Source organism: Asterias rubens, chromosome 20, assembly GCF_902459465.1.
Source record: "Asterias rubens chromosome 20, eAstRub1.3, whole genome shotgun sequence".
Classification (NCBI taxonomy): domain Eukaryota; kingdom Metazoa; phylum Echinodermata; class Asteroidea; order Forcipulatida; family Asteriidae; genus Asterias; species Asterias rubens.
In genome coordinates, this window is record NC_047081.1 from 7,902,376 (window position 1) to 7,929,192 (window position 26,817).

The 26,817-nt window shown below is 38.8% G+C and overlaps 1 protein-coding gene across 1 annotated transcript in view; it reads right to left on the reverse strand.

Annotated features, from left to right (window-relative positions):
• Positions 1-7,568: 7,568 nt before the first annotated feature.
• The window catches only part of LOC117303991 (rhodopsin-like), a 33,518-nt gene continuing 14,269 nt past the window's right edge, over positions 7,569-26,817 (reverse strand). The window contains exon 3 of the mRNA XM_033788462.1: positions 7,569-7,820. Within this exon, the coding sequence (XP_033644353.1) occupies positions 7,569-7,820 (252 nt within the window). The remainder of the gene's footprint in view (positions 7,821-26,817) is intronic.

Consider the following 26,817-nt stretch of genomic DNA (forward strand, 5'->3'; position numbering starts at 1 on the left):
TCACAATGTTTTATTATACTATCAGTGGCTCTCCATTGCTTGTTGCCAAGTAGGTTTTTATGCTAACTTTTATTTTGAGTAATTACCAACGGTGTGTGTACAAGTGCCTTTAAAGTGTCTCTTAGGTTTCGTAATGACTCTGAAAATCAGTGGCAAAGAAAAGTAACGTACGTGGTAAGAAGTACATTTGGATTGTTTAATCATGAAGGTAGAATGCTCATAACGCATTTTGAGAAACAGTGAGTGCACTTTGAAGTTTTCGATTACGGACAAGTATATCACAAGAAGCGTAATCGTATAGGGATTATTATTCCTGCGCGCGTGAATACAGTTTTGTATTTCAAAATGATGTTTTCATAAAACAAGATGTAATGAAAGGTATGCAGCCGTCTGTGTTGGAATTTCTGATGAAATCGTTTTTCTATATAATCCATATTAAAGGCAAACAACTTTCTGAATCTTTAAGTTTTTAGCGATTTGGCGTCAACATCTATGATACAAATTTTACCAAGAACCTTTCTGTTGACTTCCAAACCGGATCTTTCTCTCAACATCTTAACCCTGTTCCAAAAACAAACACTCGTACCTCCCGTGATTAGAGACGGTCGCAGTCTCTTCAACATTCAAGTGTCCCGCTTGATCACACTCGAGCAGTGTGGGCGGTTCGGTCTCCTCCGTGTTAGACTTGTGTACAAGTCTAATGCCCGGAACTGAGCGATGGACGCGTTGTAAGTCTACCCAAATAAACAGAATCTGATCGTGTCACTTTCGTTTTATTGGTCAAGTACCCTACATACAGTGATAACAACAGCTATGTTGTGCATGAAAAGAACCAGCCTAATACATTGGTGTGTCCATCTTGATTTTGATGTATCACTCATTTCAACCTTTGACTTTTAATAAACCTTTAATTTGTTGGATGAAAAACATTTAAAGGTTGACTAAACTGTGCCCAAGTAAAAAAAAATAAAAAATAAAATAAAATAAAAAAAAACACTCTCGCACGCAATCACGGTGCAGATGACATATCTATCTGATGTTTCACAAGACTTAATTGAGTATGACACAAAAGTGTGGTGTACTCGTATAGAGTGCTTCGGCCGCAACCTTGTCCCTTCGTTCGACTCAACCCGTGGTGTTTCTTACAGTACAATCAACTCGCTTGATACGACACTTGAGTATGGGCTGCGGATATCTTCAACCTCGTCCCCGGAGGGTTGCTATGGTTCATTTGGCCACAGAGTGGGCTGACGCTTCACGTTACGTTGTGCATATTAGCGACAGTGATAATTTTGTTTAAACACAGTGTTTACGATTGTCCAATGTCAAATTATGTTTATAATGTTAAAGTTATACAATGTAGGAGATGACGGTTATTAATCCAATGTGCGACACATACTGCGTACGGTTATACAATGTATGATAATCAAAAATTCATAAATACCCTTCAGTTTCGCTATTCCTATTGGTGGAGAGCGCGTCACGTGGGGGTGTTTAAACCTTTGGTTATGACCAGTGTTTATAACCGGTTGTGATCGGATATTGGCCTTTATCACACGGCAATTCGACCCTGTCGGTTTTTAACCGGCCGTGAAAGAAGTAGTCGCTATTCGTTTATTCCCTTAATAATAATTTATGCGAGTTATATAGCGCCTAATAAAAAGTCTCTGAACGCTTTACAAAATAACTCAAATAATTAACCTGTTAATTTACGGTTATCCAACGTACATACATACATGAATCATTTTTACGGTTATCGAAAGTAAACCAATTGTTTACGGTTATCCAAAGTAAACAAATGTTTAAAGTTATCAAATGTAAGCAAAATGTTGACAGTTATCAATATGTAAAAAAAATTATGTTTAAGGTTGTCCAATGTAAACAAAAAAATGCGCTTATCAAATGTAACAATTTGATGTTAACAGTTATTCAATGTAATCAAAATGTTTACGGTCATCCAATGTAAACAAATTGTTTACGATAATCCGATTTAAACAAACCATTTACGGTTATCCAATGTAAACATAATAGTAACGGTTATCAATAATGTCAACACAATTTATGTTTACGGTTATCCAATGTAAACAAAATATTTGTGGTTATAACAACAATGTATATAAAGGAATATAATGATAACCTCACAAAGTGCTTTGCTTTGGGTATACGGCTTATGGTTAACGTTTAATTCTGGCTATACACAAGGCAACATAAGTATTGTAAACAACGTGTTGTTATAATGGCATCTGGGATATAGAGGGCGTGCTTTAAGATGTATGGAATACGACGAAATGATGGCAGAACGTAGAGTATCGTCTGGTTTCATTCTGATGTTAGGAATACAAGTATTCAGCCAGTTAAAATCACCGATAAGGTTGTATGTAACCCAAAACGATAACAATCTCTCAGTTGTAAAGGACGGCTGGCTCCATCCCATGCAGTGGGACAGAGAGGCATTGAGAAAAACTCATGTGAAGGCCCAAACGCACCCAATGCCGGCCCCTCTACCTCAAGTGGATGAAGGGATATATGAGATGAATTTATGACAGGCATACATGATTATTTGTTGTCATTATGTTTTTGTCTGTGCCATTAACATAATCTGAAAAGGTGGACAAAGAATTTCAAATTTAATGTATCATAACCTAAATGTATTTTTTTTAAATCGGCACTGAAGGCCCGCCCTATTATAACTGCATCATATCAGAGGGCGCAACTTCATCCAGCTAAGAACTGCTTGTCACATTTTCCACCCACAATTCCAACAGAGGGCGCTCTACTGCCTTCTCATTCACGTTCATAGACCTTTTCGCAAATACCGGGGCGCGCGCGTAAAGCTTGGAATTGGGTGCATTGTGGTCTTGCTGGTATCCAAATTTGATCCATATATATCCCACAATGCACCTCATTCAACAGTCTGCGCTTGCGCATTGGTATTTGCGATAAGGTCTATGTCGGATCTCGAATAATTCTTTCTACTAAAAACAGTGTAGTGCCGAGCAGCAGATTGGGTATACCGCCCTCATTTGGTGAAGAAACCGGTAGGTAAAACACAGACAACGATGATCAGAATGGACGATAACTTTAAAGATGAAGGCAAGTGCGTGCTAGACGAAACGTCAACGACCTCGCTCTGTACATAGGTCAAGTGTCACATGTAATTAGAACAGTGCTGTCGGCTTAAAATAGGTTTATGCTTTGTCCTGTATTATGCAGAGTGCTACACCTACCGGTGGGTGTCTCGGGTTAATAATAATAATAATGTAGGAATACGTCGTAGACAGAGGCCCCGATCATGGATTGAGTCTCACTTGATGTTTCTTGGTGCTCGAGTTCGAAAGACTTTGACTCCCGTAACCCACTAGACGTGACTAAAGTCCCAATCCCGTGAGATTCCCCCAACCTGAGGGGCATTCTCGGGACCATCAATAGCCTTATTTTGACGGAGAATAATGCTTTCCCCTCGCACGAGAACGGGACTTGAATCAAGTCTAGTAACCTACTTGTATGAATTACATCACCACCTAGAAGGTTCTCCACGCCATGCACTTAGTCGGGTCGATGGCAAGGATCAGGGAATTACGAAAACAACAAGTCCAGGAACACAGGATATTATTATTTGTTTTCTGACTGTGCAAACTACCATCAGCGTGAAAGTATACCCCGAAAGTTAACGCATTGCGGTCTTTCAAATGTTTACTCTTTGTAATCTGTGTTCCACATTGTTCGATCTAACAAAGGTATTACTGAAAAAGGGTACCTTTTTTGTTGGATGTGATGTTAGGTTTATTATCTGTTCTGAAAGTTAAGTGAGCTTCGTTGTTGGGAGCTGTATTTACTCCTAATAACTTGACTGTTGGTTTGCGGTAACACTGTGTGTGGTGAATCTACTTTGCCGGGTAGATGTTCTTTTACAAACTTGTCTTGATATTATTTTACTACCGCGGACTAGATTTTTCGGAATTCGGGAGAACTTACGTGGGCGGAAGGTAGGACACTGATCGGGACTACTACTTTAGCTTTTAGTGGATCGAGTGGACTTCTTGGTATTAACTTCACTAAATGCGGAGTGAGTTCTTAACTTGTAACGTTGCGGCTAGCTTGCTCTAATAATCGTCAAAACTAGGCTGTATTGTTTTTGTTTTTTTAAACGTCCATCAGCGAGCCTCAGGTTTTATTTTACATGTAGGGAAAAGCCTTGCGACCGGTGATATTTTAAGCTGAAATCCCGCGTAGGAATTCTTAAAAGTAACGTTAGATACCCCCCCCCCCCCCCGTTTAAAGATGGATCGAGCAGATTACTTTTCCATTACTATAGACTCATGTATGATTCCTCTCAGAAAAAAAAAGGAATTCACATAATATTGTTTTCTTCTGCAGACAAACCAAAATTTTATACATACAACAACAAAACACGGTCTTAACGAGATTTCGCCTACACACCATCCCCTGAAATGTTGTATCCCCGTCTGAAACTCAATATACGAAGGTAATAATTCGGCAGAAATTGCGACGTAACCTGTCATCATATAATAAAATTTTCAATAATTTATGAGGCATAAAAGGCTTTGTGATATGTATTGTCTGGTGACAACAACAGTTAAGTGGCGGTGAACGTGTATAGTGCAAGCTTAAAAAAGTACAATGGCCTTGAATTTTTGCATTTTTCTTTATAATTTTGTTTTACTAATCACCAAAATTAGTAGTGGCTGATGATGTTAATAGCTCTACTGAATACTAAAAACAAAAGTGCATCGCGCTACAGTGACACTAAATGTGTTTCGTGAGGTGGAAGTACCGACATATGTCTTATTAAGTTTACATGTCATTTAAATAATATATTAATTCTTCCAGGAGTCATGAGCATGGCCGATTCGAAGAAAAAAAAATATAGAAAAATGGAAGTAGTAATTTCTTAGTTTTTTCTATTACTTTAACATTTATATTTTTTGCAACCACAAGTATTGGATACCATTTTGACCATTCATTTTACACCGGGAAAAAAGGGTTTGTGTATTTGTTTATAGGGCCAATTGATAATTTTTACTGGTTTGTTTATACATATGTTGAGATACATATGTTAACAATAGTGTCTAGTGTCTAGAAATATAACTCTTTACCATAATATATTTGGACAGGATGCGTGTTATTTGCTTTTCGATTCCTGTTATTCTAATGAGAGAAGTTTTGCAAGTGTAATTTGCTTAGATAGGTCAGCCAGCTACGGCTGGGTTCCGGAATAAATCTAGACCGTGTTTGAATTAAACATTAAAGATCAATTGGTCGTGATTTCGGGGAATACGTACGCACCCCCGTGTGTAAAGGGGAGAGTGACGACATACATGTGGCCGGGTGTATAGGCAGGGGCCGATTTCATGGAGCTGGACACCATTGGTAACTGTCAAAGACAAGTCTTCCAACGTTGTATCTCAACATATGCACACACACACACAACAAAACCTGTGAAAGTTTGAACTCAATTGGTCATCATAGTTGCAAGATAATAATGGAAGAGGACACACCCTAGTCACACGAAATTGTGTGCTTTGAGATGCTTGAATTTGTGACCTTAAAATATAATTCTGAGGTTTCGAAATCAAAATTCAAATATTATTTGAGTGGAAAATTACTTCGGTCTCGAAAACTATGCTACTTCAGAGGGAGCAGTTTCTCACAATGTTTTATACTCTCATTGCTTGTTACTAATAGTCTAGGCGATGGGTGCAAAATACTGTAACAATTGCTCAGTAAGTGATAAAAGCATGAAACTTGGCACAAGTATTCTTCAACCCATACTGATTGTTTTTAGGGGTGGAGCCATTGAAAAATGCATTTTTCTAAGCAACGGTTGCTAGGTAACTCATTTACCCTAGCAACGGCGCTTTTAAGCCTCCCTAGTGCACCCGGATAGCCTTGTCCCATGTTCAAGAACATCAGAACTATCAGTGGACATGTTTCAAAGACAGTCAGTGTCATCAGGAGACAAAACAATACTGTAAGTGTCACCAGAAAACAAAAGAAACAATTGTTTTGTTGCTAGGGAATGGATAAACAGAACGAATAGTCTATCCACTGTTTGTTAGAATGTTGCTTCTATTTCACACTGCCTCTCGGTCTATAGAAGAGAATAATTAATGGGTAAAATAATTTTCAAGATTGTCATAATTGTTATACAAAACAATTTTTTTAATGTTTACTTGCTTAGTAACATATTTACCATAGCAACCATCCGAGTACACATAGAAGACTGCCTGTGAACACAGGTTTCACTTTCACTGAACTCATTTATTCTAATACTGAAAAGAAGTGTTTACCTTATACCAGGAGAGCAATGGTATTTTACACCTTAAGCCTACATGGAATCCAAACATTGTTGCTATGTACTAAATCAAAGGTATAAGAAAGAAACTAGCAACTGACAATGTTGTCACTGCTTGTTGTGCGTTAAACAATGCATTGATAATAAATAACACTAAACAGTGAAATTGAGTGTATAACAGTGTGTATATATAGCCCTTTGGCCCTTTCACACTGTATGTATATCTTATCCCTGTGTGAAACAGCCCCAGGATGCCCCGGGACTTGTTTTACCCTGCGATGACCCCATCTCACTTTCACACTGTGTATTGCATGTGGTTCCGGTTGCATGTTTAAAGAATACCTAGGATTTTACGGCTTATCCCTGCTGCAGAGCAGTTGGAGCAGGGGTGGCTTTTCACCAAGGATTGCCCATTTGCAGCGGTAGACAGACTAGGGCAGACTGAGGAAAAAGCAACCATAGTGTGGAAAGACCGGCCGTTAATCCCTGGGTGCAAACCCTGGTGATTAGAGTAGTGTGAAAAGGGCTTGGCTCCGAAACGAGTCGGTGTGGTCTCGACCAGCAAAGTAAAGTATCCAATAATTATGTTGATTATTGATCATTGATGCTTGTGAAGTTGTCTGTTGGCTGGACTCGTTTGCGCTGGTGTGTATCAGTATGGTGGTCAGCTGCTGCTGGAAATGTCATTGATGAAGACAATGAAGTGTTTTTGGAACTGTGTTGCAAGCAATGGTCTTGACTTCCAGTCGATGAAATGATCTTCTTCTTGTGAATGCTAGATGGTTGCTTATTTTGTTCAGGTGTCCCAGTATGCCATGTGATTGATGCTCATTTATTCTAGAAATGTAGATATGTGACCAGCCTCCCCGGTACATACTTTACCATATAGGCAGTGAGTGCAGTAAAAAACAGTCATGTCTTGGGTGTCTTGCTTTTCCTTGAGTGTATGGGGTGCTGCATGAATCAAGTTGGGTAATAAGTGGAAAGTCTTGACTTAAGCTTGACTGAAGATCACGTTGGAGCTTGCGTGATGGTCATTCTGATGGGAGGTTTGTCTGATGTGCGAAGATCTTGGTTCTCGATAGTTCGAGCTCTTCCATGAAAAAATTCACCAGGGGACCGTGGATAGAGGGATCTCATAGCCGTCCCATAGGTTTGCTCGTACAACCGGTCCCTCAATTGGAAGCTTGGTGAAAAACGCAGGTGATGAGCATATCGGCGACTTCTTGAAGAGTGAGGCTTGTACGGTCAGTCATTGTGGGATCAGCTTGAAGTGTTGTTTGGCGATTATGTGCTTCTCTGGTATGTTGGTGAAGAGAGAGACTTCCTCAAAACTGACAAGAATTTCGGGTTGACTGAGTTGAGTGTCCTTATGGTGTTGACGATCTGCCAGTTGGTGATATGGTGATGTGTGAGGCCCACTAAGGGTGAAACTTGAGACGTCTGATGTTGGTGAGACGTTGGTGTGCCAACTGGCTGTGTTGTAGGTTGGTGAACCCCCTCCCTGGATGCAATGTTGGGGCAGAGAGAAACACCAGCATTGTGTATCTTGAGTTGACCGAAGAAACGAGGGCAGGAGGATGCAGAGGGCTTGATATGACAGTACTTTGGTGTGTCTTTGGCTTGGGACTAGAAGTGAGCAGGGAGCTGGTTGAGGAGGGAACTGCAACATACATGCTTGCTGAGAGAGAATGCACTTTTGGGAAGACTGACCTGTGACCCTGCGTTACTAGACCTTCAATGGAGCTTCCGACATCCTCCTGTGTCAATTAAATTATCGGGCAGCATCAGTATTGGTTCCTGTCAAGGTTACACATATCTCCTATTAGTGGACTGACAATAGGTGCACTGGTTAAGAGTCGTACAACTCAAAGTCAGCCGTACACAATGAACGAGCCAACACAAGTAGTTTCAGTTCAAGACATGTGGACTTGTTGGGCATGTTGGGTACAGGAGACATAGGATACCTTCAAGATCGATTTCACAATGTCAGGGGCTGCCACTTCTGCCTCTCGGAGAGTTTCCCACCAACCACTATCTTCAAATCAATGACCAAAGACTTTGTTTAAAGTCATCTGTTGACGTCCCCAAGACGTAGGACAAACTACATGTAGTCCTCACCACACAGCCTCTTTATAGACAATGTACTGCTCTCATCTTGACAAACGGGGCTGATAAACAGTTATAACTGGAATCTGGCTAAAGGTTGACATGTTGTATGCACGGCTGGGTGAATAACTTCAAAGCAGTGACCCGTCATTGAGGGGTGTGGTCACCTAAGCAAAAAGGGGCGGCATAGTGTCAATGGATGATGTCTACTAGTAGACTGGCGTGTTGATACCAACATGTACATGTTGCTTAGTAAAGTAATGAAGCAATCTATAGTAAGTTTTTATCATGAGTGAAGTAAGCATCTAAGGATTTTTTTTTTAATATTTAAAATGCTTATTGCATAATAATCGTTGTGAAAAATAGTATGTATAGACATCCTATGTACTGGTTGCTAAGGAAAATGTGTTGCCTAGCAACCATGTTAAGCCTTCTGTATTTGCCAATCGCTCAAGATTGATATTAACATGAGAGGTTAGGTTGAATTTAAATAAAAAATGAAATATTTAAGTTAAATTTGTCTGTGGGCAGTTTTTGTGCTGGTTGCTATGGAAAACTTAGTCGCTTAGGGTAATATGTTGCCTAGCAACCATGTTAAGCCTATTGTATTTGCCAATTGCTCCAGATTGATGTTAACATGATGGGTAAAGATAAACATGAATAAAAAGTTGAAATTTGTATTTTCAAAGTGCCTGTGGGCATGTTTTGTGTTAGTTGCTATGGGAAATATGTAACATAGCAACCGTTGCTATGATGGATACAATTCTCGGTGGCTCCACCCCTGAAAAGGTTGAGAATGTTGTTATGATCATTTGTGCCAAGTTTCATGCTTCTATCACATTCTGAGTAATTTTTTCACCAATCGCCTATAGACTATAAGTAAGTTTCATGCTAACAATTATTTAAACAAAAAGGAAAGGTTTTTTTTTTTTAGGGGGGGGGGGCTGTAATTATGAAATTGGATGGTTTGCTGCTCTATATGCAAACATTAGCTTGCAACCATCGATTGTGACCCCACGCCTCTCACGCAATGAAGATTTCTTATCGTGGCAACCCCTAGAAGATTTTAATATCGATGTAACCGTGTGGTCTCAGCTGATCGGAGGGCACGCCCGCGGGCTATGGAACACATAATGTAACAAGACAAGATTCTGAGGCCCTCTCTCATCCTTGAACACAGCATGTATAAGACATGGGCCCAATTTCATAGAGCTCCTAGGCATAAAAATTTGCTTAGCATGAAATGTCTTCCTTGATAAAAACAGGATTACCAACCAAATTTCCATTGGTTGCATGTTGCTTCTCATTGGTGTTCAGCTGTTGTTTGCTTGTTCTGAAAATCACATGGAAATTGGGTTGGCATTCCTGTTTTTATCAAGGGAGAAATGTCATGCTAAGCAAATGTTTTGTGCTTAGCAGAGCTATGCAATTGGCCCAAGATTCTAGGCTTGTTTTGCTAGGGAAGCATGCAAAAACATGCTTCCCTTCACAGCCTGCACAATCAGCCATCCCAGCCGTCCCTTCACAGCCTGATGTAAGTTAGTCAAAATCGTGTCTCATATGACTACTATAGTGTTGTTTTGACTAATATATTTTGCTTGTGTGTGTTTCAATATTTTTTGAACAGTATAGGGTCTACTGCAAGAAACTGTTATAATCAGAGGGCTTTATAGTGAAAAATAATATGTTTGTTTGCGATAATTACAAGACCAAAGCATTTGCTTTAAGGTTTAACTGTCGACTCGGTTTGCAGAATGTTTACTACGAGCAATCCCCAAGAATTGAAGAGGTTTTTTTTTGTAATGAGGAAACGTTGAGGCTGGGCTTAGACGTATCAAATCTTGATGGATTTATACGTCGCTGATTGAAGGTCCTCTGGAACCGTTATACTTAAAGGAACTGTACACCTTTGGTAATTGTCAAAGACCAATATTCTCACTTGGTGTATCCCAACTTATACATAAAGCAACAAACCTGTGAAAATTTGGAATCATCGAATTTGGTCATCAAAGTTGCAAGAGAATGATGAAAGAAGACACACCCTTGTGGCACAAATGTGTGTGCTTTCAGATGTTTGATTAAAGGACTTCAGGGGTCGATTTCACAAAGAGTTAGGACTCGTCTGATCTCGAGTTTAGGACGAGTAACTCGTCCTAACTTAGGATTAATCTTAAGGTCTGCATGCTAAGTGCCGGGTTGGGACCCGTCATTAGTCCTAAATGATTATTTCGTCTTTTAAAATATGTTGTTATAATAGTGTTAACTTAATGGTGTATGTATTATGTATTATCATAACAATGTTGAAATAAATGTTCTATGATTGATTGATTGATTGATTAATAAGACGGCAGGTCTGAAGTTTTTTTGCTTTTATATTTTGAGTGAACATTACCTCTTTCTAAAAAACTGTTACTTCAGAGGGCCCATTTCTACAACAGCTCTCAATTGCTCGTTACTAAGTAAGTTTTCATGCTAACAATTATTTTGAGTAAACTGTCAATAGTGTCCAGAGCCTAGAGGATAGTGTCACGAGGCCAGTCTATGATTGATCTCTGCGTCATGGTGACGCCATGCATCTTGGCTAGACTATTATTATCATGATGACTGTAAACTGGTAATTACCACACAATGACCTGATGGTGATATCTAATATCTGGTCGAATAATTGGAATACTAATCATACATGTGGCCGTGTGCGGGGCCAAATTTCATGGCTCTGCTTACCGCCGAATTCTGCGCTTACGATCACCATTATCCCCATACGTGCAGCGTGGAATTTCTAGGAACGTGAAGTACGCAAGCGCAAAAGCAAAAATTCCCCGCTAACCCGAAAATACGCTCGAGTATAAGCACGGAATTCCCTGCTTTCGTAAAAGCCGATTATTTGCAAGCATGCAGGGCCATTGAATTGGGCCCTGGCTAATCAAACGAAGAGACCAACAGTATTGACCACAAAAACTGTTTTGTTAGTTTACGTGAGGCGGGTCGTGGCCTAGCGGTTTAAATGTGCACCAGATTCAAACAATGGTATTTCTAATTAGAATGTGTGTTCAATTCCTTTTAGCGAGACACTTAACCACGATGCTTCGTCCTTCGGTTTGGACGTTAAGCCATTGGTCCCGTGCTTTGTGTAACCATATAGCTAGGACCCAGCTCTATGGTGTAACGCACGTAAACGAACAACATACACTTATCGGAAGGAGAAGGGGCTCGCCCCGGTGTTCCTGGTTTGATGGAAGCATTTGCGAAACTTACCTTGTAAAAGCCATTATACACTTTCGGTAAACAGTATTGTCCAAGTCCCACACTTCGTGTATCACAACTAATATATAAAACAATAAACCTGTAAAAATTTAGGCTCAATCGGTCATCGGAGTCGGGAGAAAATAACGGGGAAACCGCCTCTTGTTTCCGCGCTTTTCGCCGTGTCATGACATGTGTTTAAAATAAATCCGTAATTCTCGCTATCGAGAATTTATATTGTTTTAATGTTTTCTCAAAAAGTAAAGCATTTCATGGACTAATATTTCAGGAGAAGTCTTCCACCATTACCTTCTGTAAACCCTGTAAATAATTTGTAAATCTGTGAACTTTTTTTTTTTTTTTTTTCTGTACCGAAAGTGTATAATGGCTTTAAAGAGGGTCTCATAATTCAAACGCAGTCCCACCATGCATTTCAAATACTGTATGTTAAAGCGCCTTTAGCGCCACTGCGAGACGGATATGCGTGCTATAACTATAAGAAGCAACTATTATTATTATTATTATTTGATAATGCCCCATAATGATGTATGTAGACTGGTAATTACCACATCATAACCTGGTGATATTTCACTTCGATGCATAATTTAAATACAAATTTGTTTGTTAAAGGGAAGAGTGATGGCTTGTGCAGGTGAATAATTCAATAAGACCATACAAGAAAAGAAATCTTGTTTGATTGTATTCGAGAATAGACAGTTTAAAAAATAAATAAAAAATTAGGACTCAAAATGTTCAAAAAGCTTTGTCATTATTATGAAATGTCAAGACACAGTTATGTAATGAAGCATAAACTTTAAAGACACTGGACACTATATTGGTAATTTTGTCAAAGACTAGTCTTGGTGTATCTCAACATATCCACAAAGAAATAAACCTGTGAAAATTTGAGCTCAATCGGTCGTCGAAGTTGCGAGATAATATGAAATATGAAAACATTCTTGTCATCACACGCAGTTGTGTGCATTCGGATGCTTGATTTTGAGACCCCAAACTCTAGATCTAAAACTACATTACTTCAGAGGGAGCCGTTTCTCACAGAATGTTTCATATACTATCAACCTCTCCCATTACTCATTACAAAGAAGGTTTTTGGGCTAATAATTAACTGTTGGGTAACTGTTGGGTTACCAGTATTCCCACCTTGTTCACCCCAACATATGCACAATAAAACAAACCGGTGAACTGTTTGACTCAATTGCTCCTCGAAGTTTCAAGAGAATGATGACAGGACAAAAAACCCACAAATTGTACACAATTATTTTGTGCTTTCAGATCCCCCATGAAAGGCTTCAGGTCTGCCGTCTTTTATTATTTGAGTGAGAAATAACCTCTATCTTAGAAAACGTTCTTCAGAGAAGGTTGTATTACTACAGACAACTCTCCTTTGCTTATTGCCAAGGTTTTTGTTTGTGTGCTAACAATTATTTGTTAGTAAAACCAATAATATCCAGTGCCTTCATAAGAACTGGACGTAAAAAACAAACGGCTGCGTTTCCTGAATCTTTCTTATGGACTGAATAAATTGATTGTCTGAAACACGCTGCTCAAATAAAAATCCACTGCAAACATCACACCGCTTTGCAAATCAGCAAATTGTGAATGTTCACGTTTTCGTTCGTTATTGAGAGCTGAGCTACGCAGCCAGTGCAGGCCCCGGCGATCGAGTCTAGTCTCGGGTCTCAGTGGCATTGGTAAATGTCAGACGTGTCAGGTTTGTTTAGGGTAACTTTATGTAAACTATAACGGCTGGAATACGAGGCTAATTACATCGCCTCGCGTGGCCTCCTAATGCAATGGGGAAAACATTACAATGATACTCGTTCTGGGTACTAGACCTTGATGGACAGCCATAATTTTGTGTTTCTGTACATAAACACACGCATGTTAACCGAGGCTGGAAGACGAAATGGTCGGGCACTTTACTCATGCAAAGTTCAATAATAATTATGTGTTTTTAATCTAAATTACAAAATTCCAATCAGACCGACTAATTGGGTAGCAAGACTTCTTGAACGGTATCACTCTTTGTTTTCTATCAATATTTAATCAGCTTATCATGTATGTTGAAATTGAAATGAGATTTTCCAAAAACATATTGTATAGAGAACATGTTTCCGTCCGTTACTAATTAAAATATTAAGACCAACTAAATTGGGTATCATGATTTTCTTTTAATGATATCACTTTGTTTTCCATCAAAGTTTAATCAGCCTATTCATGTATGTTGAAGCTGAAATGAGTTTTTCCAAAAAAAAAACAATTAAAGAGAGGATGTCTTTCCGTCTGTTACTAATTAAACGTTAATACCCTGATCTCCTATACCTCATTAGTCAGCAGAAAATATCAATTAAAAGGGACAACATTCAATTATTAAAAAAAAAAAAAAAAAAAAAAAAACAGTCCATGACTATAATCCTTCCATCATTTGGATTTTGACATTTCTCTTTCAAAACGTGAATCCTATAGGGCCTTTTTCGAAATATAGGGACAGTTGTTTCGGCTCTGTGATAGCTAATCAGATGAAGGTGCATTATTCGCGATGCTTTCAACATCAAAATGAAGCCCGGAATCGGGGCATAAGCCGAGGTATCGCGAATACCACTTGTGGTGATTTTCCATCTTAGTTTTACTCGGGTGGGATTTGGATTCCTAATATTGCTATATTTTACAACCGTGCTAAAATTAAGCGAAGGACCCCAGTTAAATTGCTGTCGTGTGAATGGCACTTTAGAAACATCCAACATGAGCTACAGATAACACTTTTACACCACTCAAAGCTCACATAATCCACGCTTTACCCTCCACGTTTGTAAAGGCTGTATGCAGTGCATCCACAGCAAGCCCACGGAGAGTCAGTACAAAATTTATGAATGGGGAAAAAAAAATTCTGAATGAGCCGTCGAGAAAAATGTCATAGCATGAAAACCTGTATCTGCGATGACGGGCCCTCGGCTCGGCTCGGGTTACCGTTTTCTCATTCACAATGAGAACTCTGACATAATTTTTGCCAGGAACAGCGCACTTGAGTGTGGTCGGCCAGCTCGATCCATAATGCACACGGAATCATTAGGTGCGGTGTGCGCACGAATTCAGACTAAACATAGGAGCGTTGTTTTTTAAAGGTTTTCGTGAGGTAGTTGACTCATTTTTTTTGAAGAGCCCTACTCTGTTTCATACTCCATTGCGTGTGAATGAATAAAACATGCTGTAAGCGTGACTATTACGCAGTTTGTCGACGCTATTTCTCTCACGTACAAAGTATTTTTTTACACCTTTTAAAGTTACATTTTTTTTCAATGTTGTCCTGACATTTATGTAACGAAAACCATACCTATTGTGATACCTATTAGTTGTAATATTTTGAATGCGTTATTCTTTAGCAAAATGAGCAGTCTGATCAGCTGTGTAGAGCTGTTGTATCATCATACGAAAAATCCCTCTACGTCTAAAATATACTTAGTTAACCTAAATCTGTTTGAGTGCTTTTCATCTTTACCGTGTGACACCTTTAAACCTGATCAACATACACCGTGGCTCTGTGCCGTCACGGTAAGCCAAGACTGCTTCAGGGCTTGTTCACATCAACACCAAGCAGTCGTAGCCATATCCATAAGCCGTGTCAGGCTAAATTCAACCACATCTAAAGCCGTATAGCCATGTCTTGAATCATGTTTCCCTTATCATACTCTCTTAATGTATAAACAGTGAAAAACCATGCACTCGTTTTGTCCGCCATCATACCACTCTTGCAAAGAGCCACATGGCGGGACAACCCTTTAAGAATGAAAGACTGGTATTTTCAACTCGATTTAGACTCACTTTTGTTCAAATTTCATCCAAAAAGAGTGGCATTGCTCGATTTCCACTCTCAAAAGAGCGAAACTGCACCACTCGGACCAGAGAGTGAAACCGCACTCTTTTATTAAGAGTCAGAGTACAATTCGCCTATAGGGGATTTGTGCAATTTTTATCTGACTTTTCGAAGACTCTATGCCGACTGAAGTCAAAAAGGTCACTGGCTAATAAGGTAATACAGAGGTGGAATACCATAGATAAATTATTCACCCCTGATGCTTGCTTTATCCCCTCCTTTAGGTATCAATAGCATTGTTCTTACCCGTGATAACTGTATAAAACTATCATAACTACAAGCTGATTTGTAATGGACTAATGCATTCATTTGCCGTTACAGATATTTGAAACATCATGAGGGTGTACCGGTTTCTTAACGTTTTCTGTTTGTCTCAAGGCCTCTATACATACACTAACAAAGTTGTTTGATGCACACATTTCCTGGTGAAAAAAAAAACAATCAGAACTGTCTTCGGTGCTACACTGTCTTCCCTATTCGCAAAATTTCTCTGCAGGCTACATGTATGACTTCACTCTTCCTTTCCAAAACTCTGTTCACTATCACAATGTACCGAGTGAGTCATAAAAAAACACAATCATTGGATGTTTAAAAAAAAAATTTAACAAAATTTTCGATTTCTAATTGTTTACCTTTGCAATGCATTTACCAGAGATGTGCTTGTTTCAATTGGACTTTTTACCTTTAACTAAATTGTTGACAGCGTTGATCATTTTGGTCCGGGACTAACGTACCGAAAGTGTCCAATGGCTTTAATTGATCATATTTGTCTGGTCATATTTATAATGATATTCTATTTTTCTCTAATAACCATTTTTATTGTATCACTGTTAAGGGGCAATTTTCAAAAAAATTTCTGCATTATTTTAATGTTTTGTTCCACTTGATTGGGTTTTGTCTGATGAAGTTGATTTCATTGTTTATGTATCACGGTATGTTCCTTCGCGGGTTTTTTTTCAAGGAAATAATAGAAAGAGTCATCAAGAGGACAAACATATGTCACGGTACGCAATTATAATAATTCCCAATGTTCCATGAGCAAATTTATTTATATTATGGAACAAATTGATGTAGCTTTTAAAACAAGAAAACCAAAACAATAGGACACAAAAACAATGTCCCTAGATTTATATTAAACTACCACAGTTGGAAGATAATGATGGTAGAAAGCTTCCCTTAACATATTACCTGCTGAGGGTGCTGTAGTTTTTGAGAAATTAGTAAAACAATGTCATGAAAATTATTTTATCATGTAAAACGTATGGGTTTCGTGACATTCTTTTACTCACTTTTTAAAAACCATAGCACCCTGATCAAGAAATATTTTAAGGTGAGCTTTCTACCATCATTGTCTTCAAACTGTGTGACTCAGTTTAATGTAAATCTATGGACATTGTGTGTTGTGTTACAAAGGTACCCGGACCCTTTAAAGGCAGAGGACACCGTTTGCTTTTTAACCGTTCGATTGTAAAGAGTTATAGATGTGCGTTATTTTGTTTTAAGGTGGACGCAGTTTTTGAGTTATTGCAGAAAATCCGGAGCGGTTCAGACCAAACAGGAAGAATATTCCATTAAAGGAAATCCAATTCGGAGAAACATTACTGGCAGTAACGCTTCTCAGATTCAATTTTTGGGCATAAATACCCTCATAGTTTTCCATACCAACATTACTACGAAATGAAATGATTCTCACAAGCTGCTTTACATGCTTCTAACCACCAGTTTGCATTGCCATTAATTTTAAGAGTGATTGCCCGTAAAGACGGTGGACACTCACAGTACTCTTCTCACTTGGTGTATTTCAACATATGCACAAAATAACTAACTTGTGACAATTTGAACTCAATAAGTCGTCGAAGTTGCGAGATAATAATGAAAGAAAAAACACCCTGGTCACACGAAGTTGCGTGCTTTCAGATGCTTGATTTCAAATTCTAAATCTGAGTACTCGAAATCAAACTCGTGGAAAGTTACTTCTTTCTCGAAAACTACGTCACTTCAGAGGGAGTCGTTTCTGACAATGTTTTATACTACCAAACCTCTCCCCGTTACTCATAACCAATGATAAGGTTTTATGCAGTAATTTATTTGAGTAATTACCAATAGTGTCCGCTGCCTGAAAAGTCCACTGCCTGAAAAGGAATGAAAAGTGACACATACACGCTTGCAGGGGGGGGGGGGGGGGTGGGGGAGGTATGTATAAGCGATACGCCAACGCAAGGTTGCTTAGGCATATTGGTAACACGATAACCTGTAGCCTATGCATTTTTAATTAGTTAACATGATAGGCAAGGAGTGGAGACAACAAGGTTTGACACTGTCTCCTTATGGGAAACAAACCACGTGACACTCAACTATGACGCTATTGCGTTATCATTTTAAAGCCGCAATGCAATGTGGGTAAATATGAAAGAGTTTTTTTCTGATTTTTTTTCTTTAAGTGACTGGCACAGCCCCCTGAGAAATCAAATTTAAATTTAAACAAAATATTTCAACAAAGGTAGGGACACTGGTAGTTGTCCTTGGTCTATTAATCAAACAATCCAGCATGCAATCGAAAAAACAAAAGATTTGGCGGCAAATGGCGAATTGCGTACTGACCATAATCGCTGAGGCGGAAGCGTATCTCGCTAATTAATTGGGTACTATCACCCTCTCCACAATAAGTCAACCCGTTCTCCGCCTAGCGCAACCCTCTTCTGCAACCCCCCCCCTCCCCCCATCATCAAACCTCTGTCTTGTTGATGTACATTAGTGCCGACCTTTGTCGTCGTTCGACAAGACAAGCCAATCTCCAGTGGTCGCCATTTACCATTCGCTAATTGCTTTTTTGTTAGCTTTTCCCCAACAGAGATTTGATTTGCATTTCCAATTTTCGTCTTTAAGTCCGTTATGTATAAATAGGGCCCCGCTGTTGTGATGTGCAGGAATCACGCTATCTATTCTGATTGGTATTTGCGTGTAATAACGTTCTTAAGAGCCCCCCCCCCCCACACCCCTGGAACCAGTCCCCCCCCCCTCTCTCTCTCTCTGTCTCTAAGCTTCTTCATTGAGAAACAAACCAGTACATACGGGAATGCATAATCGTGGAGGGTTTACAAAAATGTAGACATTTTATTAGAAAAACACAGTTTCGTTATTTCCTTTTTTTTTCATTTTTGTTTTCTTCAAAGTTTTGTTTAGATGACCTTCCCGTCAACGGAACTCCCCCCCCCCCCCAACCACCCCTGCACAAATCCAATACAAACTGGAATGTTTTAATCACGTGAAGACCGGCAATGTCCCAATCTTTGCGAATCCATGTTCCGGAACAACGCATTTCATTTAATGTATTTAAGTTCTCTAATCAATCTTAATTTTTTTATCAACCTTAATTCGACAGGTGGTTGTGCCTATAACATCCTTCCTGTACGCTTAAATTCGCCAACCCGTATTATACATTTGAGATATTTACGTCAATAATCATGAGCTACGAAGCGTTTCTATATGTTAGTCCAAACATTATGGCAGCAGAAACTGTTTATCTAGCTGGCCGTAATTAATAGATTACAGGATGAGAATTTGGTTATAAAAAAAACTCAAAAGGAACTTATCTGTCAATCTTTGCGAGCAGCAGCAAGTTATCTTCTTTAGTAACGGGTTGTTAAAGCCACTGGACACCTTTGGTGTTTAAGACCAGTCTTTTCACTTGGTGTATCTCAACTTATGCATAAAATAACAAACCTGTGAAAGTTTAAAATCAATTGGTCTTTGAAGTTGCGAGATAACAATGGAAGAAAAAAAAAACCTTGTCACACGAAGCTGTGAGCTTTCTGATGCTTGATTTTCGAAATCTATTCGTGGAAAATTACGTATTTCTCGAAAACTGCACCTTACTTCATTTCTCACAATGTTTTATACTTTTATCACGTCTCCATACCAAGTACGTTTTTGTGCTAACAACTATTTTGAATAATAAAAAATAGTTTCCACTGCCATTAAAGGGTTTTGACCTTTGGTTGCTCAAGTTTTCGGTCATTATATGAACCCTTACTCAATTTAAATTATGTTCAGTTTAATTTTCAGTCGTCAAGTTCTTGAAAGAAAAAGAATTATGTGAAAATCACAGAGCAATGTTTCAGAAGAGTCGCGTAAATCCAATGTCACTGAGGCGAAAATTATTTTCGCACAATATTGTTTTAATAATTAATTTGAATTCTCAAAAACTACAGCACCTCAGCAAGTTATGTTTTAAGGGAAGCTTTGTACGATCACTAACTTTAAATTGTGTAAGTGTCAGGATGGTATGGGGGTCGTCCGAGAGTGTCCTGTTATCCTGTTTTTTATTTGCTTGTTTATGTCCCTTATTTTGTATTTTTGATGTAATTTTTTATAAATCTTTTTTATCTTCTCCGTTTTTGGAGGTTTTGAGGAAATAAATAAATCTGTGGACGTTTCTGTTTTATGTCATACAAAAGGTACCCAAACCCTTTAAAAAGATACGTTTGGTAATCAAACCCAACTGCTTGTTCCAATCCTACATGACCCTAACAGAGTCTTTATTGAAGTTTTCACACGTTTGGCTAGGATGATGTATCAGTTGAAATGTTAAAGGATTGGAACGACTGAAGTCTAGCTGCCAGTGATGAACAAGGAATACAAATAAAAGCCCGTACACAGCAATCGCGTTTCATCTGTAATTGACTGATCGCTTGTTTATGTCCCTTATTTTGTATTTTTGATGTAATTTTTTATAAATCTTTTTTATCTTCTCCATTTTTGGAGGTTTTGAGGAAATAAATAAATCTGTGGACGTTTCTGTTTTATGTCATACAAAAGGTACCCAAACCCTTTAAAAAGATACGTTTGGTAATCAAACCCAACTGCTTGTTCCAATCCTACATGACCCTAACAGAGTCTTTATTGAAGTTTTCACACGTTTGGCTAGGATGATGTATCAGTTGAAATGTTAAAGGATTGGAACGACTGAAGTCTAGCTGCCAGTGATGAACAAGGAATACAAATTAAAGCCCGTACACAGCAATCGCGTTTCATCTGTAATTGACTGATCACTCATAACACTACTCCATAGATCACCGGAGAACTTTTCGCATCTTCTCCAGAGAGAAGAGAAACTGGACCCTGCAAGGAAGTATCTAGAGCGCATGATTGCATCCTTGCCGACCGGGGCAGACGGAGCGACAAGCCCCTCGCCGATCAGGGACGAGTGTGCCCTCTAAATGGTGCGGTGGCGTTTCAAGTCGTCTCCAATGGGAAATGAGTGCTCTTTAGCTACTAACTGTACTATGGCGCTGAAGTTTCTCAGTCTTTCTATTGCCGTCTTGTTTGTGATCAACTGACTTGTTGTTGTGTTTGTGTGTGACATGAAAGATGCACTTTAAGAATGGCTTTATTAGAACATAGAGAAAGGACCATGTTAGAACATTAGACCACATTAGCAGAACCTTTAAACAACTTTTTAAACAATACGTTTTCCTTCTTCTGAATGATTATTTATCAACCAAGTTCTAAGTTTTGAATTATAAACCTACAGTTTGGCTTCCCCTGTTTCACCCCTGCTTCACGACTGGTTACATTGCTGCAAACGTCTGGTAATGTAGACTAGCTCCACTATTGCAACACGTTGGTTTAGGTTTACTATAAACCCCATTATATACCTCTCCTTCCTCAATATTGCTACACGACTGGTCGCATTGCTGTTAACGTTTGGGTCAGAAGACTAGCTTCACTATTGCAACCCGTTGGTTTCGGTTTGCGGTAAATTGGTCGTCTCAAATGTGACGTCACAATTATGACTTTTGGTTCATGACGCTTATATAGCTCACATTTTTTATTTTCTATTTCGACTAGCCTCCTTTCCATATTCTTATCACAATTAAAACTGGAAGGAAACGAAAGTATATCGATTTTGTTTTGTTCACCCCTGAGACTTCTTTCAGCGTCCACTCTTTCAACAAACTAAACTGTCTTAGCTCAGAAAGTGTACGTGAAACTTAATATGGAAGATAGGTTACCCTGGCGGTGTGGGCGTTTTAATCCAACACGCGGGTAAAACCCACTCCGTGTGTTTACACACGATGGTTTATAGTAGCTACCTGGTTACACTAATTAAAATACAGACAGCAATACTAAGATGGTTGCAGGCAAACGGCGTAAAAGGGCAGGTGAAATTCAACCATGGCGAGGACCAATTTATGATGTTCTTTCCCCCAGGAGTGCGAGAGGTTGTGGGTTTGTTGAGGACACCGTGTCCTTTACATTCAGAGTAACATTTGCATTTTATAAATCAAATAAATCGTATACAACAAAGATACCTTACAGCATTGATGAAAGATACCAGACCATTATAGACCTGTATTTATGTGTATAAAACAGGCAATGACTAAAATTTCTTTGCTTCGACTTTGCTTCGACTTTCCCTGTACGTTGCTTCTCAACCACTGTAAATAAGCAATCACATAACAGGTTTTTTTGAGCGGTTGAACACGGTCGAATAAAATGTATCCGCTCTTTTCTGATTCACTCATATGGTTAAAACATACTTTCACGTTGTGACACAGCAATCCTATACTGTTACCAGCGTTGAAGTTTTCCTTACTGCTTATAATATTGACTTTTTCAGTACTCATAAACCTATTTATTTATTACCAAAATGAGTGGCTATGATTATTCAGGTGGTCATTGCATTGCCGAATGCTGTATGTAAATGTTATAGTTATTAGAGACTCCTGGGCATACAGCTATAAATGATCAACAATAATGACAGCAATGGGAGACTTTTGGGACGCTTAGTGGCAGCAGACTTACCAGGTAAAATCCATTGTTCTCGGTAACGGCGCGTGCTCAGAACTACGTCAACAATGGAAATTTACCTGGTAAGTCTGCTGCCACCTAGTGTTCAAAAATCGCCCATTAGACGACAATTTCATAAGTGACTTTTCCCCAATGTTTTATACAGTACGTTGAGATAAAAGGTTTACCCTCAGATGTCTCTCTGGGTCGTTGATCTAATTACATGTTCTTTCTGATTTTGCACATGAATCATTGCTCATTCAAGTCTGCACAATTTGAATAATTGTTTGACTTTTAGATGAAGTCAAAAATGTTTTGGTGAAGACACCGAGTGAGAGAGAGAGAGAGAGAGAGAGTCCAGGAAGAACAGATGGCTACCACCCGCAGACTCAGAATCTATTATCATTACCACATCCTTTAATCCAGGTCCCTGCCTCACACAACGACGATTAAAGCTTCATTAATCGTTTGAAAACGTGTGCCATACTATATGCTTGATGACGTCACGGTTGCGTACGAACGAGAAACAAAATGGCCGCGGCCTATAGTTGGATTATGCATATACTGTGTAATGTAATTGTGTAAGGACCCAGTGCCATAAATTAATATGCCTACTGACGTCACGCTTGCGTACGAACGAAAAAACAAAATGGCCGCTGCCTATGGTCGGATTGTGCTTGTACATGTACTTTGTAATGTAATTTTGTGTGTGGAATCACTGTACTTTTCAGATTATCCTTATCTAAACTAACTCGATACGACGGAGGCACGGCATGGGAAACTCCTAACGTCTGATAGAAAACAGCTGAGATATTTGCCAAACAGTCAGAGAAACTGCCACATAGCTGCTCTATCAGGAGTCTTAAAGACACTGGACACTCTTAGTAATTGCCAAAGACCAGTCTTGTCACTTGGTGTATCTCAACATATTATGCATCCAGTAACAAACTTGTGAAAATTTGAGCTCAGTTGGTCGTCAAAGTTGCGAGATAATGATGAAAGAAAAAAACACCCTTGTCACACGAAGTTGTGTGCTTTCACATGTTTCATTTCGAGACATCAAAACCTAATTATGGGGTCTTGAAATCAAATTCGTGGACAATCACTTGTTTTCGAAAACTACGTTACTTCAGAGGGAGCCGTTTCTTACAATGTGTTATAATATCAACAGCCCCCAAGTAAGGTTTTATGCTAACAATTATTTTTTAGTTTTACCAATAGTGTCCACTGCCTTTAATAATCCAATACAGACATGAAACAAATATCTCATAATAAACGTCTGTACTTCTATAGCCCCCTCCCCCTATAAGCCGCCGGCTTTAAATTAATAAGCACAAGGAGTGGAGGAACACTGCTGGAGACGCAATCTGCTCCATTCGCTGGAAGCCTTTTTCTACCTCCATCCATGGTAGTTAGTGTGTTCAGTCACCGTGTATTGGCAGGGAACAGACAACCCCGTGGTTTGTGCAATAATTACCCGTCCCCATACCGCACTACATTTCTCTCCGATTACGCTAATCAAATCTTTCTCCTTTCTCGGCAAGGCACCTTCTGGCCCTAACGGAATATTCATTCATGAGTTGGATCTTTTCTTCCAGGAGTCTATTGATTAGGTCATACCACCTTCCCTGGAGGACAACCTGTGATAGACTCCTCATGAATTGACGACCTCATGAATTTACGAAAAGGCTGATTTATTTTGGATGTTGAGTGAAATGAAACTGCCTTTGTACTTCCGTTGATAAAAGAGTTACCAGGAATTCCACAAGTAGTCCCCCTTCTTCGATATCATACGATTAAATATTTCCGAGAAGCTCTACAATCTCTGTGATCCATCAACCGCAATGATTTTGGTGTAGCGGTAAATGAATTGCTCTAAAATTATGACTCGAATTGCAGTCAGAATTCGTGTGGCTTCCTATTTTAAATACGCAAGATTCGTTTACAGTCAACATAATCTTGAATCATTTTAGGGTCAGTGTCAAACTACCCCAAAAGACAAAGTAATAATATATGATAATTAAATAGTCTTATATAGCGCACGTATCTAGCTAATTTTACTCAAAGCGGTATTCAAGGCGCTTTGATAGACAGAAGCATGTTATTAACATAACTTATTAAAACTGTTGTGTATTATGAGGCCGATTAAGGTAGCATCGTCGTGTAAGAACACCACTTTTCACGAACCCAAATATCTCTCAATAGACTGTGGGCGTTCAACCCATTGTGCCACTTTCCAATAAATAAATCATGCATCAAATAAAAGTACAACACTCTTTTTAATAACTGTACATCACGCCACTCGGACCAACCGAAAGGAAACTTCGTTTACAATTTCCTTTACCTGTCAGTGACAGTTAGTGAGTTCCAATAAACGTAACGGTATAACAGGGTTTTTTTAATATACAAAAAAAAAGAATATATATAAAGAGATACCTTTGTAACGGAATTTCGTTTTTTAATCTTGTAGTTGTAGTGCTCATGGCTGTCACAGCATTCTTCGTGACATTTGATTCCTTGTAACGTACAACAGTAAACACAATATCGGCTCCTATCAAGAACTGTTGTTGCCCGGGGCGCTCTACGATGTTTTTTTTTAATGTTTTTTTGCATTAGAGTATGCAGGAAAATATATTATTCTGTTTTTTCTTCTTTTTGTCCTTCTATCAATATATGCGATGAGCACTAATTGTTGATCAGTAACTTTCAAGAGCGACTTATAAGATTTACTTCGATTTAATTTAGTTTACTTAGGCTATTTAAGTTTAGTATTATACCAACATGGGGACGGAGGCTATTAAAGTTAAACTGTACACTAATCTTCATTTTCCTCAATTTATATTTAGATTGGTATTAATGGTTTAATTTCATTAAGGAAGTTATGAAATAACTGATAAAAATGCATGAGTTTTTAAATTATGCAAGGAAATGGGTTAAATTAAATAAAATAAATATGGAAATTATTAAGAGATGCACTGAGTAACCACTACTATAACTTTGTAAATTAAATTAAAGGCACTGTACACCATTTTGGTATTTCCTCAATATTGTTACTATAAAAACTTAATTGGTAAGGAGCAATGGAGAGCTGTTGAAAGTATAAAACATGGTGAGAAACGGCTCCCTCTGAAGTAACGTAGTTTTTTTGGAAAGAGGTAATTTCTCATTCAAATAATAAAATACTTTAGCTGAAGCTTTATACTATGGTGTTTTTCCTTTCGTTTTTCTCTTGCAAATTCGAACATAACCTTTTGACAATCCCAGCGGGTATTTAAAAGGTTACGGGAGATAGACAAAATCCGTTTTCAGCAATAACAGACATAATGTGCCGCTGACATTCCGAAGTGGTTTATTGAGCCCAAATTGGAATGCGATACACCAAGTGAGAATACTAGAATAAATGTTTACCATTTAGTACAAAAGCACTATACAAGCCACAAAAAATGTATCATACAAAAACGGTGTAAGTATATGTCAAGAGAGCATGGTCCCCGACCGCGTGGTCTGTGGTAAATGCACCTTTAGAGTTGGGGGACTCGTCGAGGTCAATGTAGCCAGCGCAAAAGCGCACGTATATCTTACCATACGCATTAAATTTAGAACTTAACTTGACTCAATTAGGTCTCTGTGAAGTAAACAAGCTTTTAGTGAACGCATTTCACTTACAATCATCATCATTTACAACTACACCGTGTAATGTCGATGGTTTGTTTTTTCCCCCACATTTTTAAAAGGCCCTTGTCAAAAGGTACACACCAAAAAAAAGGTCGTTGAATTACAACCAGAAATGACGTCAATGTGCCTCTGGCGATCTTTAGGAAAGCTTCCTATACACGGTTCGAAGGAAGTGTACCAAACACGTACGTGCTTCTTATCGGGTCACGCTTATTCCGAGCTGGGTTTTGTCCTAGGTTGCCCATTTGCATTTTTCATAAGGGCCATCCTGCCTTTGTGCTTTGACTGTCTCCTTGCTGTGATGGTGGTGGGGACCTGGAGCTGGAACGAAATGTCTTGTTTGAAAACAGTGATTTTGGATCAATCGATGAGTTTGACTTTGACTTGGGTTTCTGGTGTGTCTGAGCATGAAGAGACCTAGTTGACATATAAGGCGGGAAAAACATAATGGACTTTACAGTTTGTGGGATATCCAAAATGCTTTTGTCCGTGTGTGCAGCACCTTAATTTAGCCCGAGCCCTATATGTAGCCTGACCAAAATGTAGCCCCAAACATGTACCTAAATGTAGCCCGGACCTAAATGTAGCCCCAAACATGTACCCGTAACTATTATGGTTTATGTGCCTTCAATTATTTCAGTCTATTCTTTTCCATTGTTCTTTCTCATGAATACGTTGTATTGTACACAACTCGGGGGATCTCCATCAAACAAGCTTTCATAAAGGGAACCTCCTTCACTTAATATATTGTGTGTTTTTTCCCCTGTAAAGTTACATTTTGTCATTTTGA